We start from the raw sequence: 17,810 nt of genomic DNA, 5'->3' as shown, positions 1-17,810 counted from the left end.
ATTTAGGCTTGTCAACTGAAGATCGAGAATACTTTAAATGAAGAAAAGCCACTTAAATGGCCTTCTGGCCTCTCTATGCAATTAATAGCCCAAAGATTTTAGCAGCATGCGCTTCCTGTACTTGAAACACACCATGTACCTGGAAGTGAGGAAATGTGGTTAAGCAGAGAGGAAGGATTCTTAGATCGGATGGAAGCGAAGTGAGTTTAATCTACATATAATAAGAAACAAATGTGGTGGTAAATTATACTATTCTGCTGTACAGGTCGTCCTCAACGTACAATAATTCATTTAGTGACTGTTTGAAGCTACAGTAGCATTAAGACGACTGGTCCTCGCACTTATATCACAGGATCATGTGATCAAGTTTTGGGGGCTTGGCAATAGGCATGAATTTACAACAGTTGCAGCCTCCTGGGATCATGTGATCCCCTTTTGTGATCTTCCCAGTCAGTTTCCAACAAGAAAAGTCAGTGGGGGAAGTCAGATTTACTTAACTGTGTGATTCCCTTAACAACTGCAGTGATTCTCTTAAAAACTGTGGTTAAAAAAGGTTGTAAAATCAGGCAGGACTTACTCAACAACCATAAGTCGGGAACCCTCCGTATAAACGAATAAAATAAACTACATGAATTCTTGACCAATAAAAAATAAAGGGAGAAAGGTTTAGTCCAAACCTTTCAGATTTCCGATTGTCTTCTTTCTACCGTGTTTCCATTTTGCCTACATATACCACAGGTTGAACTTGCCCATCAGTGTTGTCTTCAAAAAGCATAAAAGAAGTGTACACATCAGGGGAAGTGACAAAATAGTCATATCTGTGAAGGCATTCCAATTTTTTTTCTACAATGTTTTTCAGCCTGGGTACCTTTAAGAAGTGTGGACGTCAAGTCCCAAAATTCATGCTGGCTAGGGAAGCTGAAATCCATACATCTTAAAGCTGTCAAAATTGAGAAAATGTGCTTGGGAACTCTTGCTTTTATACTTTTGTTTTAAAGATCAAGGTTTATATTGTGTAGTGGGTTGTGGACCGCATGGCAATGAGGAGGCAGATGAATACCGCATGTCAGCTCTTTATTTGTGGTAGGCGCGTACTGAACAAAGGGGGTTACCTGGATCCCTTATATATTTGGCTAGGTGATGCTCTAGCCCAGGGGTAGGCAACCTCGGCTCTTTTATGACTCATGGACTTCAACTCCCAGAATTCCTGAGTCAGCTGACTCAGGAATTCTGGGAGTTGAAGTCCTTGAGTCATAAAAGAGCTGAGGTTGCCTACCCCTGCTCTAGCCAATCCATCCATCCATATCTCCCAGCGAAACCCTCTCAGCCAATCCAACCACAGTACAGCGCCCCCTGATGGTACCTGCAGAGCTGCTGCTCACACCCCATACATAACAGTTTACATTTTATAAATTTTAATTCTGTGCTTGTACATAAACTCTTCCAGAGATGCAGGGAATAGGGAGAGGGTCCAGATCCTTTAAGAGGTAAGCATAATTGCCAGATTTACAAGAAAATCCATTTCACTAACATCCTTTGATTTTTTGTTTTTTTAGGAACAAAAATAATGAGAATTAATCTAATGATTTTATTCCTGATCATTTGGGAAAAATCATAGGACTTGGCGGGGTGTTTACTCACACAAGTATGATTGAAGTTGTTATCACAGACTCACAAACAAGGAATACGTAAAGAACAATTTCATTGTATTCTGCTAGACGTCTGTCTTCCACTGAAGAAGAGAGAAATCTTTTTTAGCTTTTTGTTAACAAGAAGCTCAGCATGGGACCAAGGAATCTTCACAGTAAGTTAATAAATGGGTTGCTTAACCAAGATTTCTCAATTAGACCATAATTTGATGGGCTCATTTTCAAGTCATAAGCACTTTCCATCACAAAAATGGTGTTTTGTTTTAGAGTCTTGCGTGAACCCACATAAAATTTAATGCTGGAATAGGGTATCTTTCTGCCCCATCAGTATATTGGCCCAATTGCCTAAAAGGGCATCTTTAAACGGGAGCAAGAAGAGAGGAATACAGATAGTTCCCAACCTATGATTGGTCACTTTGCGACAGTTTGAAGTTATGACGGACCAAACTTAGGGCTAGCCTTCCATCCTTCTGAGATGGGTAAAATGAGGTCCCAGATTGTTGTGGGAGATACGCCGACAGTGTAAACTGCTTAGAGCAGGGATGTCAAACTGCCAGCCTGCGGGCTGGATGCGTCATGCCAAAACCGCACCCACCCCAGCTCTGCCAATGGGAAAAAAGTCGTGATACGTCATGACCAGTGGTGGGATTCAAATATGTGAACAACCGGTTCTCTGTGTGGATGCCACTTCTGGAAATCCATTCTGGGCCTAGGCAACCAAAAAAATAGCTACCGGTTCTGCCGAAGTGGTGTGAACTTGCTGAATCCCACCACTGGTCATGACACGTCACGTGACGTGGTGAGTTTGACATCCCTGGCTTAGAGAGTGCTATAAAATACTATGAAGTGGTATATAAGTAACTGCTATTGCTATTGCTACTTACAACCCAGATTCCAAGTTCTAACAGCCCCCCGAGTCATGTGATTCAAACTTTGGGTGCTCAGCAACACAGCTGCATTTGCACCATCCCACAGTCATGTGATTGCATTCTACAATGGTTTTGCCAAAAATTCCACTAACTTCCAGTTTTTGGCAAAAGGGGCTTCTTATTTTGTATTTGTGGTGGCCTCTCCTTGATTATGCATGAATGAATCGTAATCTATTCATGCACAAGGCATATCAGATTAAAGAATCTTGCTAACATTTATGGCTAATAATATGTCAACGTATCTGGAGTGGGAAGACTATTTCAAAAGGCAATGAGTTGAGACACAGAATAAAGCAAAAATCACCCTTCCCTTTCTCCATCCATACCTCCGCAGACCTCTCCATCAAAACACTGTGTGGTGATACGCAGACATGTCCAGCAGTCCAGAATAGGTCCTTCTATCACTGCTGCAAAAAAAGAATGTCAGAGTTGGACTTCAAAAAAACAATCCTCAAAGCACGCATAGTCTAAATCAGTGGTGGCAAACATAGCTTTTTTGTAGGCACGTGCGCCATGCCCCGAAGATAGCAACTGTCCCTCTTTAAACAACCGCCTGCTAACTCACCGAGGTCCCATGTGTCCGGATGCATCCCGGCACAGCTGATTTTCCTCCCCCTGGTCCCATCCTTCCTGGCCTCGCATGTTCTCCTTTTCCCAGGCATGATCCACTGCATCGCCTCCTCAGCTGTCGGCCAGCCATCCAGCTCAGAGGTGGCTCCTCTGAACTGCTGGCGATGGGCTGCGGAGCCCCAGAGTGCGCCTGTCGAGGGGCCAGCATGCTGTGGCTGCTGACGGACACCGTCAGCCCCCATGCGCTCGCTGGCCTCTTTGTGCGGGGGCTGATGGTGTCAGGCAGCAGCCACCCCGGCCCCTGCCTTGCCCCATGGCAATGGCACCCCCACCCTGCCTCACCTCACCCCACAGGAGGAGCCTCCTGCCTATCCCCCCACCTGCCAGAGACTCCCTGGATCTCCCCCAACCCTGCCCACTGCCCACAGGCGTCCCTCTCCACGAGCAACGTTGAGATTACCACATGCACCTTGGCCATACCCACCCAATCTGCCATGACTACCACAGCCACACTCGCCCAGTGAGCCACGCCCACCCAGCACCTGGTGATAAATAAGTGGGTTTGGGGTTGCACTTTGGCACTTGGTCTCTAAAAGGTTCGCCATCACTGGTCTAAATCAATGTTTCCCAACCTTGGCCACTTGTGTGGACAGCATAGCTAGCTGGGGAATTCTGGGAGTTGAAGTCCACACAGCTTCAAGTGGTCAAGGTTGGGAAACACTGGTATAAGTAATGAGTAACTGAAGACATGAGGGTCAAAACTTGTCTGATACTTACTGCAGTCCTCTGAACAAGCTAGAAGGTGCAAAGAAAAAGAAAAGAGAATTGTTTTAGAGATTGAAAACTCTAAGAGACTTTTTCCTAGCTAATGCATGGTTGATCCAACAGTCTCAGAAGTACAGAATGCTAAGCAAGTAAGAAACTCAACAATACGGTATCAAGACAGTGGTCCTCGGCTGTCTTGTAGCCATAGGTTTTCCTCCAAGGGACAATCTTGATATTGGCATCTTCTAAATAAAATATATATTGAACTGATGGGTGAATGGAAACCTAAGCTAGAGTACTAAGGAAGGGCACTGAATAATATATTGAATATTTGGATTTTGGCAAAAATAAACTCCAACTCTTCCCCACCATCACCACCTGGCTCCAAGGCACTGGGGAACCCTACATAAATCTTGTTTCATTGATGACAAAGTTCCACAATTTCCATAAGGAAAAAGCCATCTTTCTGCCACAAAAGAAAATTCAAGATGGCGCCTATAGTTGCAGGCATCATTTGAACTTTTTCAACATAGAGCCATTGACCCCCGGCAGATACCCCCCAGTTTCTTGCTGTATTAGAAAAGGAGCTCTGAGAAGGGAGGATGGGTTCAAAAGGACACACAACCTGCGAAGCACCTTCTCCAACCTGCCTTTAAAGGGAAATCAGGGTTTGGATGGAGCTGTCTTCTGCTTGGGTTTCCCTCGTCTCCTCTCGTGCAAATGCTCTGATATTTTTACCTAACTATAGATTTGGAGATACCATTTTTCCCCAATCCAATATGGCTAAGATGCTTCTTTTGGATCCCCTTATCTGCACATCACCCCATTTAACCTGGAGTATTTACTATAAAAATAGAGCAATGTTTTCCAACCTTGGCACTTTTAAGATATGTGGACTCCAGCTCCCAGGATTCCCCAGCCAGCCAAGCTAGCTGGGGAATCCTGGGAATTGGAGTCCATAATTCTTAAAGGTGAAAACACTATCATAGTTATTAAATTTGCAAAAATGTGTGCGTGTGTGTCTGTGTGTGTACACATATATACAATGGAGATAGGATGGGTTGGAAGTTTTGCCTCCTCTTTTTCACTCTTCAGGATTGGTACCAAGATCAGCAAATTTCTCCAGAATCTGGTGAATCTTCTTTCTCAGGGTAAAGCGGAGCTGGTACATAGAGAGCTGCCACAGAAAAACCCCTAAGAGGAAGGTTAGAAGAGGAGAAAAATGGAAGATAAGATGATTCTGAATAAGACTGGGTTGGAAAAGATTCAAAAGTACCAAGAGAATAGATTATTTGTAGCTCAACAGAGTTGGACTGTGGGGTCCTTGGTGCTCTCTGAGCTTGGCTGTTTTCTTGCAGATGATGTTATCTAGTTAGGTAATGAAATGTCTTCAAGAAAACAATCAAGCTCAGAGAACACCCAAGGACCCCACTAATTCAGAAGCCTTCCACAACTTATGTGACTGCAGATGTCTGTGTTTTAGTAAAACAGCCTGTCTTTGAATGAGGATGGAGGGAAGTAAAGTAAGCAGATGGTGCTGCTTCAAGGAATTCAATCCCAGAATTTAGCACAACACTTAAAGCAATGGCACCTTTTTCAAGGTTTGTGTAGAAGTCTGGAAAAAAATATGGGCTGCTTTAATAAGAGAGAGGTGCTGCCTTCGTGCTAGGTCTGAAGCCTTTCTGAATAACTTTGGCTTCAGACGTAGCCTTTTTAATTCAGATTCCTTGTGGGCAGGACTCTAATTTCATTAGGATCACTCTGAGCTAAGAGCTGGAGGAAAAATGGCTTTTTTCCTTCTCCAGCAAGACATTTATCTCTTGAACACAGAGATAAGCTAAATTCATTTTCAACAGAATAGTTTTTGCTAGTTGATGGTGGGGAGATGGGGTGAAATTAATAACAAGGACAGGTGCTTTACATATCTACTTGGGTTCGTAGCATGATACAGTGGTTAAGGTTTTGGTCTAAGATCTTTCAAAACAACGGTCAGGTGGACACAAAATACGTTGGGGATAAATGGAGGCATCTGATTTGAGGCTGTTGTCCACAGAGGCTAAGTTGTTAATCCCTCTCTTACTGTGTTGTGAGGACAGAACCATTTGTGTTCTATTTAGTAAACTATGTTTTAAAATATTATGCATCGACGCTGTATTTGAATCCTTTCATTTAATGAAGTGTGGGAAGAATCCAGAGAAAGAAATATTTTGGGAAATATTAAAAGGGAGAATATTATATTTCCCCAAAGGATCTTAAAAGGCAGAAACCAACCCCACTCCCCAAGTCTCTCTGACCCAAACAGAAACCAGGTCTGCAGAAATGCAAATGTGGTAATCTTGTCATAAAGATTGGAGCCAGGAAGCTTGGATTAGAAAGACAAAGATACCTAGAATCAACAATCCCTCACACCAAAAAAATCTAACACAGGATATAGTCATCAGCCCCAGCCCCAGGGAAGCAGGATATGACCTTTGGGACATAATAGGATTAACCCACCTCCATCAGAAAACCAGAAAGGCACACTCAGACTCAGGTCGAAGTTCATGCCACGGGAACAACTCCAAACAAAAGCCCCAGAAATTATAAAAACCCACCACTCCCTGCTATTTATGGTCAGCTTTCCCAGAGCCATCTTTGTGTCTGGCTTTCCTCTTCAATAAACTGCAACCTTCTTTCTAAGCAGTCTCCATTTTGTTTATTCCCAGCTTGGACTGGGCCCTGATGAAGATTTTTCTTTTAACAGAGGCAATGACTGAGGCCACATGATTTAAGACAAGATTAAGAGTGGAGTTTTCCTAGTGATTTCAAGCTTCCAGCATCTCTCACTAGTGACCAGGTTGATTTGTAGCTGCCAGAAGATGTAATGCAGCAATATGGATGATGAGTTCTAATCTCACTTTAGGCATGAAAGCTGGCCTGATGGCTTTGGACCAATCACCAGGAGACTGTGAGTTCTAATCCTGCCTCAGGCACAAAAGCTGGCTGGATGACTTTGGGCCAGTCACTGTCAGCCCAACCCACCTCATGGGGTTGTTGTGGGAAAAATAGGAGAAGAAAGGAGTATTAGGTATGTTTACCACTAAATAAATAAGGAGCACCACGAGTTTCCAACCTCTGGTTATGAAGTCCGCTTTAGTAATTGCATTCATAGAGATAATCAACAGGGGATTATTTCCTGAAGGCAGATTGTACCCACAGTCCACACTCAGTTGCAACCCCTACCCAAGTTTCTTCTTGCTCACCTTTCCACTGCCTACTTTTGATGGTTCTTAACTGGTTAATAATGTGTAATTTGATCGCCATCACTCCTCGGACATCTGCAAAAAAGACATTCACAGATGTCACCCTGTAATCCTGACCTAATCTCAACCCTTCCCGGCCCTGAAGATTACTCTCCTTCTGGTCGCACCTAAAATTCGCTCGTAATTCCTCCGAAGGAAGGTGCCGTGCAAATCTGCCAAGGCTTGGATGTGCCGTGTGATCAGGGAATGGCGGTTTGGCAGGTCATCTGGCAGGGTCTCCTTCAGCAGAGACACCACCCATTTCAAGAAACGGGGGTCGCACTGAAGGCAGCTGGCCACCCCCTGGAGGGATAAGAGCCCTAAGAAGAAAACCAGCAGAACCTGGACCACCATGACATGGCCAAGAGTTTACAGAACTGTAAACTGTCCCGAGGCACCCTTTTTCCTGAAGTCTCCAATCACAGGAGAAAGTCTGCCTCCGTGAGCCAAGGAAACGTTGCCGAGGAGAAAGAACAAATCACCAGGCGGTGGGTGTGAGCATTTGTGATGCTAGGAATAGAACAGGAAGTGATGTTCCATGCTGTATAGGCCATTGCTGATGTCCCCTCGGCACAGGAACTGCTCCTTTTGATTTCTGGTTCCCATGGCTACAGCCTCTCTGCTTGGCTTGCTTCTATGGGCTGTCCCCATGCAGCTGGCCGGTACCTGCCTCCGTTGCTGGCCAGATGCTGCTGCCTATTTTATTTATGATGCTAACTTGCTGCTGCAACAGGATTCCGCAGCCTCTGATCAGCTGGGGACACTTTTCCTGGGGAACGCCAAAGAGCTTGCTTCGTATGGCAGCGGATATTTGGGTATATAGAATTAAGGGAAATGCTGGGCAGGGTCGCCTCCGATAGGAACTTCTGATGAGTGTCAAATGCCCATTTCTGAATCACAGACTGTGCCAGGCTGAGGTACAAACTCTGGTTTTGACGTCTGTTTTGTGCTAGAGGCTCTAAGACAGACATGTCAAACACAAGGCCCGGGGGCCAGATCCGGCCCGCAAAGTGGTTTCATGCGGCCCGCAAAGCCATCCTGGAAACAGTGAGGGAACGGCCCCCGCTGCCTTGGCCCTGGCCCAGAGTCCCTCCTCCTGCCAGAGACCCTCAGATCTGTCCCTTTCCTGCCCAGGCCCCCATAGGCACCCTTGATGCGAACGATGTAGAGCTGGCCACACCCACCCAGTGGGCCATAAGCACTTTAGCCATGCCCACCCTGTAGGCCACGCCCACCCAGGTCACACCCACCCGGGCCCCTGAGGGCAACCGCAATGCTGATGTGGCCCTCAATGAAATTGAGTTTGACACCCCTGCTCTAAGAGAAAGCCTGAGAAGGAGAAATACGTGCTTTTAAAGAAACCCAACCACCTATTTATATGAATGAATGAATGAATGAATGAATGAATGAATGAATGAATGAATGAACAAATGAATGATCAATCGACCTTTATTACAGGTCACAAATTGACAAAACTGCCCCAGTACTTTGAACATTGTAATGATTTTATTGAGTAGTTTGTAATATAGAAATTGAGGTTGATTAAAATCTGCCACAGTTAAAAATGTGTTTTTAGGCCTTCTAAAACATCAGTGATAACAGAAGGTAAGAAAATAATAACACCTTAATGTATCAGAAAGCAGTTCTGCCTTTTTCTCAAATTCAGCTCATTGGATTATCGTCGTTTAGGAGAAGTGCATCCAAATGTAGGCGGTTCACAGTAGTTACCGTCTAACGAAAATTTTAGGCTGCCTCTAAACGTTCATAACGGGTTGATTACGGATTTCATTGGAGCAGACAAATTGATGTCAGGTCTTTACTAAACCTGGACGGAATGTATTAACAGAACACAATACATGGGCCAGAGCCACTTTCAACAAGCAATGTATAAAACACTTGTACATCTACAGTACATACAAAAAGAATCAAGTTTACATAGTACAGCACAGATACTAAAAACATTGAAGAAATCATCCAGCAGAAACTGACACACGATAGCAAGCTAGTTTATACTGGTGGTCCTCGACTTACAACTGTTCACTTAGTGACTATTCAAAGTTACAACAGCACTGAAAAAAGTGACTTGTGACCATTTTTCACACTTATAAACATTGCAGCCTCCCCACGTCACGTGATCAAAATTCAGATCCTTGGCAACTGACTCATATTTATGACGGTGGCAGAATCCCAGGCACATGTGATCTCCTTTCGCGACCTTCTGTCAAGCTAGGTCAATGGGGAAGCCAGATTCACTTAACAACCATGTTACTAATTTAACAATTGCAGCGATTCATTTAACAACTAGAGCAAGAAAGTTCATTAAATGGGGCAGAACTCATTTAACAAATGTCTCACTTAGCAACAGAAATGTTGGGCTCAATTGTGGATATACGTTGAGGACTACCTGTATAAGATTTCCAGCCAATCAGGAATTCTAAACAGAGGCTAGCCTGAATTTGAGAAAGTTATTGGTGATTTCATTAAAAATGTGCATGACTTGAAAAAAAAAAAAGAAACAAATATTCCAGTTTTTAAAAACATAACACAAAATCTGTTTGCTAATGGCTTGGGTCCGGGATATCTGAGGGAACACCTGCTGCCGGCATCAAGCTCCCTTCGTCCTGTGCGCTCCCACAGGGAGGGTCTTCTCAGGGTGCCGCCGGTAAAAGATTGCCGGCAGACAATACCCAGGGAGAGGGCCTTCTCTGTGGGTGCGCCTGCCCTTTGGAACCAGCTGCCTGTAGAGCTTAGGACTGCCCCTGACCTTCGCTCATTCCGCCGGGACCTGAAGACCTGGCTCTTCGAGCTTTCTGGCCTAGACTGAGAGTATTAACTGGGGTTTCAATTGTATTCTAATTGGGGTTTTTATTTCAAGGTTAATGTAATTATTTTAATTGTTTTAAATTTTTGCAATTTGCTGTATTGTTTTTAAAAAACCTTGTGAACCACCCTGAGTCCTATGGGAGAAGGGCGGTATATAAGTCTAATAACATAAATAAATAAATAAATAAATAAATAAATAAATAAATAAATAAATAAATAAATAAATAATTCACTCCAATGAAGGACTCAGCCTGGGGATGCTTCCTGAGGAATATTGCTGCATGCATATTCCAGATGTTCCACAATGCAGTCTTTAAATGTGGCAAAAAAAACCAAAGCAAGCACCCCACAGCTTCTCATGTGCCTCAGCTGATCTGGGTGTGTCATAGAAAATAGCCAAATTCTCAGCCTTGGTTGAGAAAACGGGGACCCTTTGCAGACAAATCAGCCATAAAAGGATCCCTCCATTAAATATATAGTCCTACGCGAATGCAAAGTATGTTTGTGTTGGTTTAGTTCTGGGTTTAGCATGAGTGAACAACACACAAGCTGAATGACCTTCAATCAGCTTGGCATCCTTACTGTGTTTGGCCATACTGACTGAGAATGCTAGGCATTGCAATCCTAGCATTTTTTAAGAATGGTAAGTTGGAAAAGGCTCCATTACATAGTAGGATAAGTTTTAAGTTAGTCCTGGTCAGTTGTGACAGAGCGGAAGAGCATGCTTGGAAGATCTGATAAAACAAGTTTCCACAAACAACATCTTGTGTGCCTCCCTCTGTTCGCAGAACGAGAAGATATGGAACGGGAGGCTGGCAATCTCTTTCATCATCTCGAACTAATTATACAGAAAAGTCAAAAAAGTAGGATTTTTTTTCAGTCTACAAATTGCTTGTGATCTCATGCTAAGATGGCATCTCCTAACACAGTGTTTCTCACCCTCGACGACTGTGGTTGAAGTTGTGGACTTCAACTCCCAGAATTCCCCAGCCAGCCAACCAAAATCTTAAAGTTGCCAAGGTCAAGAAACACTGTCCTAACATGTTCTCACTGTCAAGAAATTTGTCTCTGTTTCAAGAAAATTAATAACATTCATAATATTTTTCTTCAGTCAGGAAGGTATGAAGTTCAGCCTGCATGCAGCCGGCCCCAGGAGACTCATGTTATGTAACTAAAACACAATGACAAAACGGCCTAGTTTTCAAGATTCAGGTAGTTTTACAGCTAATCCTCATTCGAAGTTACAATGGCTGTTTCCCCCCCCCCCCCATCATTTTGGATGTTCAGCAACTGGCCCAGATTTATGGCCATTTGTAGTGTCCCAAGGTCATGTGACTATAATTTATGTTTTTTTGTCAGAAACTAGCATTTTCTTCTGGTTTCCAGCAAAAAAAAAATCCATTGCAGACAATGGGTTTGCTTAACAACCACAACATTCATCTAACGACTGTGGCATTCACTTTACAACACCATGCTTACTTAATGACCGCCACAAAAAGGATTGTAATTATCAGGCATTGTCATGTGGTGACTTGCTTAACAACTGGCATGATGTTGTTTTGATGATTGTAATTCCAGGCTCCACAATTATGGCTGTAGGTTTGAGGAATAGCTGTAAAGGATTGGGAATAGGTGGCTACTGAGAGATCTACCGCCATCCTCACTGTTAAATCTCACCCTAAAACAGGTTTATATATTTTACTCATCAGAATGGAGATTATCCATTGTGGAGCCATCATGAATGTCCCCTTTTGGTCTTTCAAAAAGTCAAGAGGCTTAATTGTGGCTTCCAACTCTTAAATATTATCCATGCCTTAATTAAACTCATACAGTGTTCAATTTTTGGTGGGCAGGATTTTAACTGTATCAACCAATGCAATTAAGAATTCCAGGTGCGAATTTTAGATGCTCTAGATCAGGAGTATCCAACCTTGGCAACTGTTAAGACTTGTGGATTTGAACTCCCAGAATTCCCTAGCCAGTTTCTAGATCATCATGAAATCCAAAATCAAATTCCAACTTCCAAATTCCCTTGGTTAATCTAAGCAAACTGTGCATTAATTACCTCTTATTGCAGGTAATTTATTAGTGAAAAATCCAATTGTTCTTTCAAGAAATTTTAATAATCTCTTTTACAATACTTGACTTAATCATTATTTGCACTACATTCACACAGCCTGAAGCAGCTGCTCGTTCCTTTATAACTCAAAAGTCTTGGCCTCTATTGTCTCTTTTCTTTTTACCCAAAGATCATGAAGTCCTGATGAAGGAGGCAGAGTTGGAAAAAGCAGACTTTATCAAGCGTTTGGAAGAAGCATCTAATCTTTTTGTGAAGGAAAGTAAGTGGCTTTTCATTATTATTATTATTATTATTATTATTATTATTATTATTATTATTATCATTATTATTATTATTATTATTTTATTATTATTATTTTATTATTATTATTATTATTTTATTATTATTATTATTTTATTATTATTATTATTATTATTATTATTATTATTATTATTATTATTATTATTATTATTATTATTATTATTATTATTATTATGGGTGTGTGTGAAAGCCCTAATAAGCAGGCATATACATAGAATGAAGGCTACTGCTAAACTTGTAAGCCGCCCTGAGTCTTCGGAGAAGGGCGGGATATAAATGGAATTAAAATAAAATAAAATAAATAAATTATTATTATTATTTGCTTCCATTTCTGTTCATTCAGAAAGCAGTCACATGGTGAGCCAGATCCTTCTAAGACAAAACTGTCTTCTTCTGAGGAACAGATATTTTTTTATACATTAGTCAAGCAACAAGATCTAGCCTTCAGGAATCCAAGATGAATAAAACAGATCCCTTATGATACCAGTTCTTTGAATCAACTCAGCTCTGAGGGGGGAAAAATATTTTTAAAGCTTTTGAGGAATTAAAACATTTGTGCTTGTGCTTCATGGTAGGATACTCAACTGAAGCCCTTGTTATTCAGCAGAGTTGATCCAGATGTAATTACTGCTTTTGAAATTCCAGGGTAGTTTGACCAGAGCCAGTTTGGTTTAATGGTTAAGACGTTAGGCTAGTCCAGGGGTAGGCAACCTTGGCTCTTTTATGACTCGTGGACTTCGACTCTCAGAATTCCCCAGCTAGCCATGCTGACTGAGGAATTCTGGGAGTTAAAGTTTACACCTCTTAAAGTGGCCAAGGTTGAGAAATATTGATTTAAAGCAATGAACATGCCAACAGAGACCACTTAAGACATGGGGTGGGAAATAACTTTGGACAGGATACTGAATTTGTGACCAGGAGTGAAAGAAATTTGCTTGGAATTCATGCTCTGATGCTCATCGCTTCTCTGTTTTATGTCTTCACAGTCTGCAGTTTTTCCTGTGGTGAGTCCATCTGCCTAAACAGGGCAGAATCCTGTTTGATCCAAGAAACGCTGTTTCAAAAGAAGTTTCCATGATCCTGTGTGTGAATCTTTGTCTATTATCAGCCGTGGGGCACATTGGTTCCTCCTAACTGCAAAATGAACTCTCTACTCTGCAGAGCAGGGCAAAACAGTCTTTCCAGCAACCATCCTGTTGGGGCTGAAATCCCATTATAAGTGGGTTCACCCTGCCCACTCTGGGGCTTGGAGAAAAAAGCAGAATTCTAATTTGAAATAAGCCTAACAGTGTTTCCTCACTTAATACCTCCAGAAGCATTGGACAATTTGCACAAGCCTTGGTAGGAGAAGGCTGGCTGAGAATTAAGGGAGTTAACATATGGAGAAATGTTACAAATACAGTGATGTCTATATAGGATCATAGGCTGAGCACATAAGCCAGGTGCTGCAGGTCTACATCTGTTCTCCACCTCTTTATTCGCAGTCTCTAGGGCTGAAATTTGTCAGCAAATCTGCAAATAATAGCAGCACATTTTTCTTTGCTTTCTTTCCCCCTTAAAACTTAGCAAAATGGATGCCTGCCTTCTTCAAGGAATGCACCTAATTCAATTTCTAGAACATTCAAAAAAAGAGGGACAAAGGGCCAGAAATTCCTGCCCCACCCACTTGGCCTTCTAGCCTCCAAAACAACAGAGAAAGGGAAGTGTAGGCCTTGGACTAAAAAATAATTTAAATTAATGGGATAAGGATTAAGGGGACAGAACAACAATTCTAGACTGACCAGGTCAATTTTATCTGGACTTTTAAAGGCAAAGTGCATAATGTGCTGTTTAAATTCACTGAATGGGTGCAGACCCAGAGCAAGTCCACTGCAAACAGCAATTACAATACTGTAATTACAGTAAAACCCCATTGATTTCAATAAGTCTATTCTAAATATGATTAAATCTAGGCCTAAAATATAATCAGCTTTGAATGCAATTTGGATTAATTCAGATATAATAGCAGACTAGGGTTCCCCCACCAACAACAACCAAATTTGAATTTCATGCAAACACCTCACTTGTATTAATTTCCTCTGGGCTCACTACCCACTACGGTCCCTGTATGTCACCTCGACAAGCTTCGATGAAGACTGGAAGAATGCCAACTATGGTTTGAACCCGCTAGTTCATCCAGGATCTGCCTCATGCTGGGGTTCAAAAATCATAACTTTCCCTTTGCAAAGGGTGGGTGTGCCTTTCACGTGCATTAAAGCGTGACTCATGTTATTGTCTAACTCGACTTTCTCTCCGCCTGTAGATAGGGCAAGTCTGGCTGAGAATATGAGTGTTTATGCTGCACAGGATGAGGAGGGTCGATCTAACAGCCTCTCCTCCATCACTTCCACAGGCCAATCGCGGTTTCGACCTTACGAAGTGGTACAATGCAGAAACTGCCAAATTCTCAAAGTTTCCTGCTATGACCTCAGAATATGCGCAGGTGATTGTCTTTTGCCATCTTTCTCCTTAACTTCTCCATCTCTCTTTGCCTCCATTGAAACAAACTGCACATATAAAATATGCTAAACTCCAATCATGGTGCGCTAGACATCTAAGAAAACCATAAGTTCAGAACCCCTTAGTGGTAAAGAAGGAAGTAGCAGCAATGGAAAGATGTATTGACCTACTTGTGACTCATAAAAAAGCTGCTTTAAAACTCACAGCTTTTGACCTCTGTGGTTATAGGGTAAAACCTAAGGTGTTTCACTTTTGAGATGACACAGGGAATGAAGTAGGCCTGGAATCAAACATATCAGGCTGTTAAACTATTTAGGCAGCCTTGGCTAGATCACTCTACAGCGTACGTCTGTCTCACAACATTGCTGTGGAACTAACAATAACATGGAGAGGAAAATTGGATATATTCCTTTATGGAACAGGATAAAAATTATAGCAAAGCTTCTCCTTCATCCCTCACTGATACATAAAATTGTTTCACTCTGGACCTCTTACCAAAGGAGTTTTTAACTTAGCTCTTTGCCTTTTACTTGCTTGCTTCTAAGTAAAGAATGAAAATTGGTTCAAGACCAATTCAAGAGCAAGTACTTGGCCCTATTTCATCCAAAGGTTCCTTCTTGCTCAATGAATTTTCACCACAATAGAATAATCCATACAAGTAATGTTGCCAAACACTCACCAGGAACATTATTTTCAAGAATAATGTTGAACCTTTATTCTTGAAAATAATGAAACCAAGGAGAGAAGCAATCTTGCACTAAGGAGAAACTTCCTAACAGTGAGAACAATTAACCAGTGGAACAAATTGCCTTCAGAAAGAGACTGGCCAGCTGTTTATCAGAAATAGTATAGGTCTCCTGCTAGAGCAGGGGGTTGGACTATAGGACCTCCAAAGTCCCTTCCAACTCTTATTACTGTTACTCTGTTACTGTTACATCCACTCCATTATTATTTGTTTTTGGCTATGTGTGGAAAGCTCCCCTCCCCCCCTTTCAGAATCACGGATTCACTTAACTCAGGGGTCCCCAACCCCCGGTCTGTGGACCAGTACCAGGCCGCGGCATGCCAGCAACCGGTCTGCACAAACAAGCAAAGCCCCATCCGCAACACGCAGGCAACACACAAAACCACACACCCTCTGGTCCACGGAAAAACCTCTCTCTATGGAATCGGTCCCTGGTGCCCAAAAGGTTGGGGACCTCTCCCTTAACTAGGCAGAAACCCTAAACACCCCCCTCCCACACACACACACACACACACACACACACACAACCTGGCTGCAATCCTGCCAAGAAATCTGTGCCTGCAGGATTATAGATCCCCCATAAAGAAATCTGCCATGTTCTAATACATAAAGAAAAGCTACTGAACTGCATAATAACGTTAATACTTTGGCCATGCTACAGTGAGGTTTCTGACTGGAAAAGTTTCAAAAAACGAAGTCCTAGAGAGAGATTTATTTCACAGAGAGATTAACTGAATGATGCAAGGTTTCTGTTTTGGTTTTTCCCTTTTCTGCAGGACCCAATGTTGTTGCAGCTGTGTTGATAACCCTTACGGTCTTGCTAGGGGTAGTGGGAGTTGCGGTGTGGTGAGTTGCTTAGCATTTATAGAATCAGAGAACGGCAGAATTCGGAGGATTATTTAGGCTATCGAACCCAGGCTTGTTGGTGAGCGCAGGTATTAAATCAATGCATCCTGAACAGATGTTTGCTTGGACAATCCAGCAAAGAGATGCCCACTATCTCTCTGGGAAATGGATTCAGTTGTTGATCATTCTTGCCATTTCCCTTTACATTCAGGAATTTGCTTTCTTACAGCTTTAGTATTCCATTTTCATTCCCCCTATAACAGATTTCAGGTATTTCCAGAGCCCTATATCCAGTGCTTTTTTTGTAAAAGAAAAAGGTGCCAGAACTCACACGTCACACAACCTGCCTTGCCTACTCTACAACGTTCCATCCAAAAAAGGTGCCGGAACTCCGTTCTGAGCGTTCTATGAGAAAAAAAGCCCTGCCTATATTATTTCATCCCTCCCCTCCTCTCCACACCACATCCCTCCCCCCCAAATCTCCTCAAGATAAACGTAGTTAGTTCCTTCCATTTTTCCTTGCAGGATTTAACTTTTGTTGCATTCTCTGAAGCCAGAGGTTTGAACCCTTCTTAATGTGCAAGACTCCATTCTCCATTCTGGTGGGGAATCACCCATACTTATCGTTGGGGGCATTGTGCACGTGGGTAAATTGGTTTATCCTCCAGCTCCCGGGAATGTTTCACTTACTGGTAGGTGCTAAGTTGGAAGAAACTCATGCAGATTACCAATTGCTTTGAGACTAGGGGAATGAAGCACGAGAATTGCCTAGTCAATGTTTGAGAATGAGCTGTGGGTTCAGTAAATATCTGATGAAATCTGAACGTTGCCACAAGTTGATAAAACAATTTTATTGCAGGCCCGTTTTTTATAAGTAGTCCTTGGGTTACAACGGCAGTTGGAAGTGGAATTTCCGTTGCTAAGCGATGCAGTCACAAAGTGTGGCATCACCTGACTGCACTGCTTAGCCTCATAAGCCCTGGATCACACTGGTTGTTAAGCGAGGACCTGAAATGATTGCAAGGGTATAGATTACTATGGACTGTCGGTGAGTCCCACAGGGAAGTGGATGGGTGCATGCTGTGGGTGGGCACTAGAGAGCACGGGTGGGAAAGAAAGTGGCAGAAATGGGGAGCAACTTCAGACTTCTTGGCAGCTTCCCCATTGGCTTTGCTTAGGGAAGCTGACAGAGAAAGTCACAAGTGGCAATGGCGTAACTGCAGGAGAGTGCAAACTGTTGTAATTGCAAGGCAGTTGCCAAGTGCCCGAACTAAGATCTTTGTCCATGGGGAGGCTGCAACAACTGCAACTTCATGGACTGCT

The 17,810-nt window shown here is 42.6% G+C and overlaps 1 protein-coding gene across 1 annotated transcript; it reads right to left on the bottom strand.

The window, feature by feature from the left end:
• Positions 1-81: 81 nt before the first annotated feature.
• IZUMO3 (IZUMO family member 3) lies at positions 82-7,548 on the bottom strand (the record flags this gene model as incomplete). The annotated part of the gene is made up of 7 exons (XM_083378819.1): positions 82-139; positions 1,642-1,732; positions 2,905-2,985; positions 3,926-3,943; positions 5,018-5,107; positions 7,156-7,230; positions 7,323-7,548. The coding sequence occupies 7 exons, from the start codon at positions 7,546-7,548 to the stop codon at positions 82-84; spliced, it is 639 nt and encodes a 212-aa protein (XP_083234945.1).
• Positions 7,549-17,810: the final 10,262 nt, after the last annotated feature.

This window comes from Vipera ursinii (genome assembly GCF_947247035.1).
Source record: "Vipera ursinii genome assembly, chromosome: Z".
NCBI classification, from domain to species: domain Eukaryota; kingdom Metazoa; phylum Chordata; class Lepidosauria; order Squamata; family Viperidae; genus Vipera; species Vipera ursinii.
This window is presented reverse-complemented; position numbering and strand designations above follow the sequence as displayed.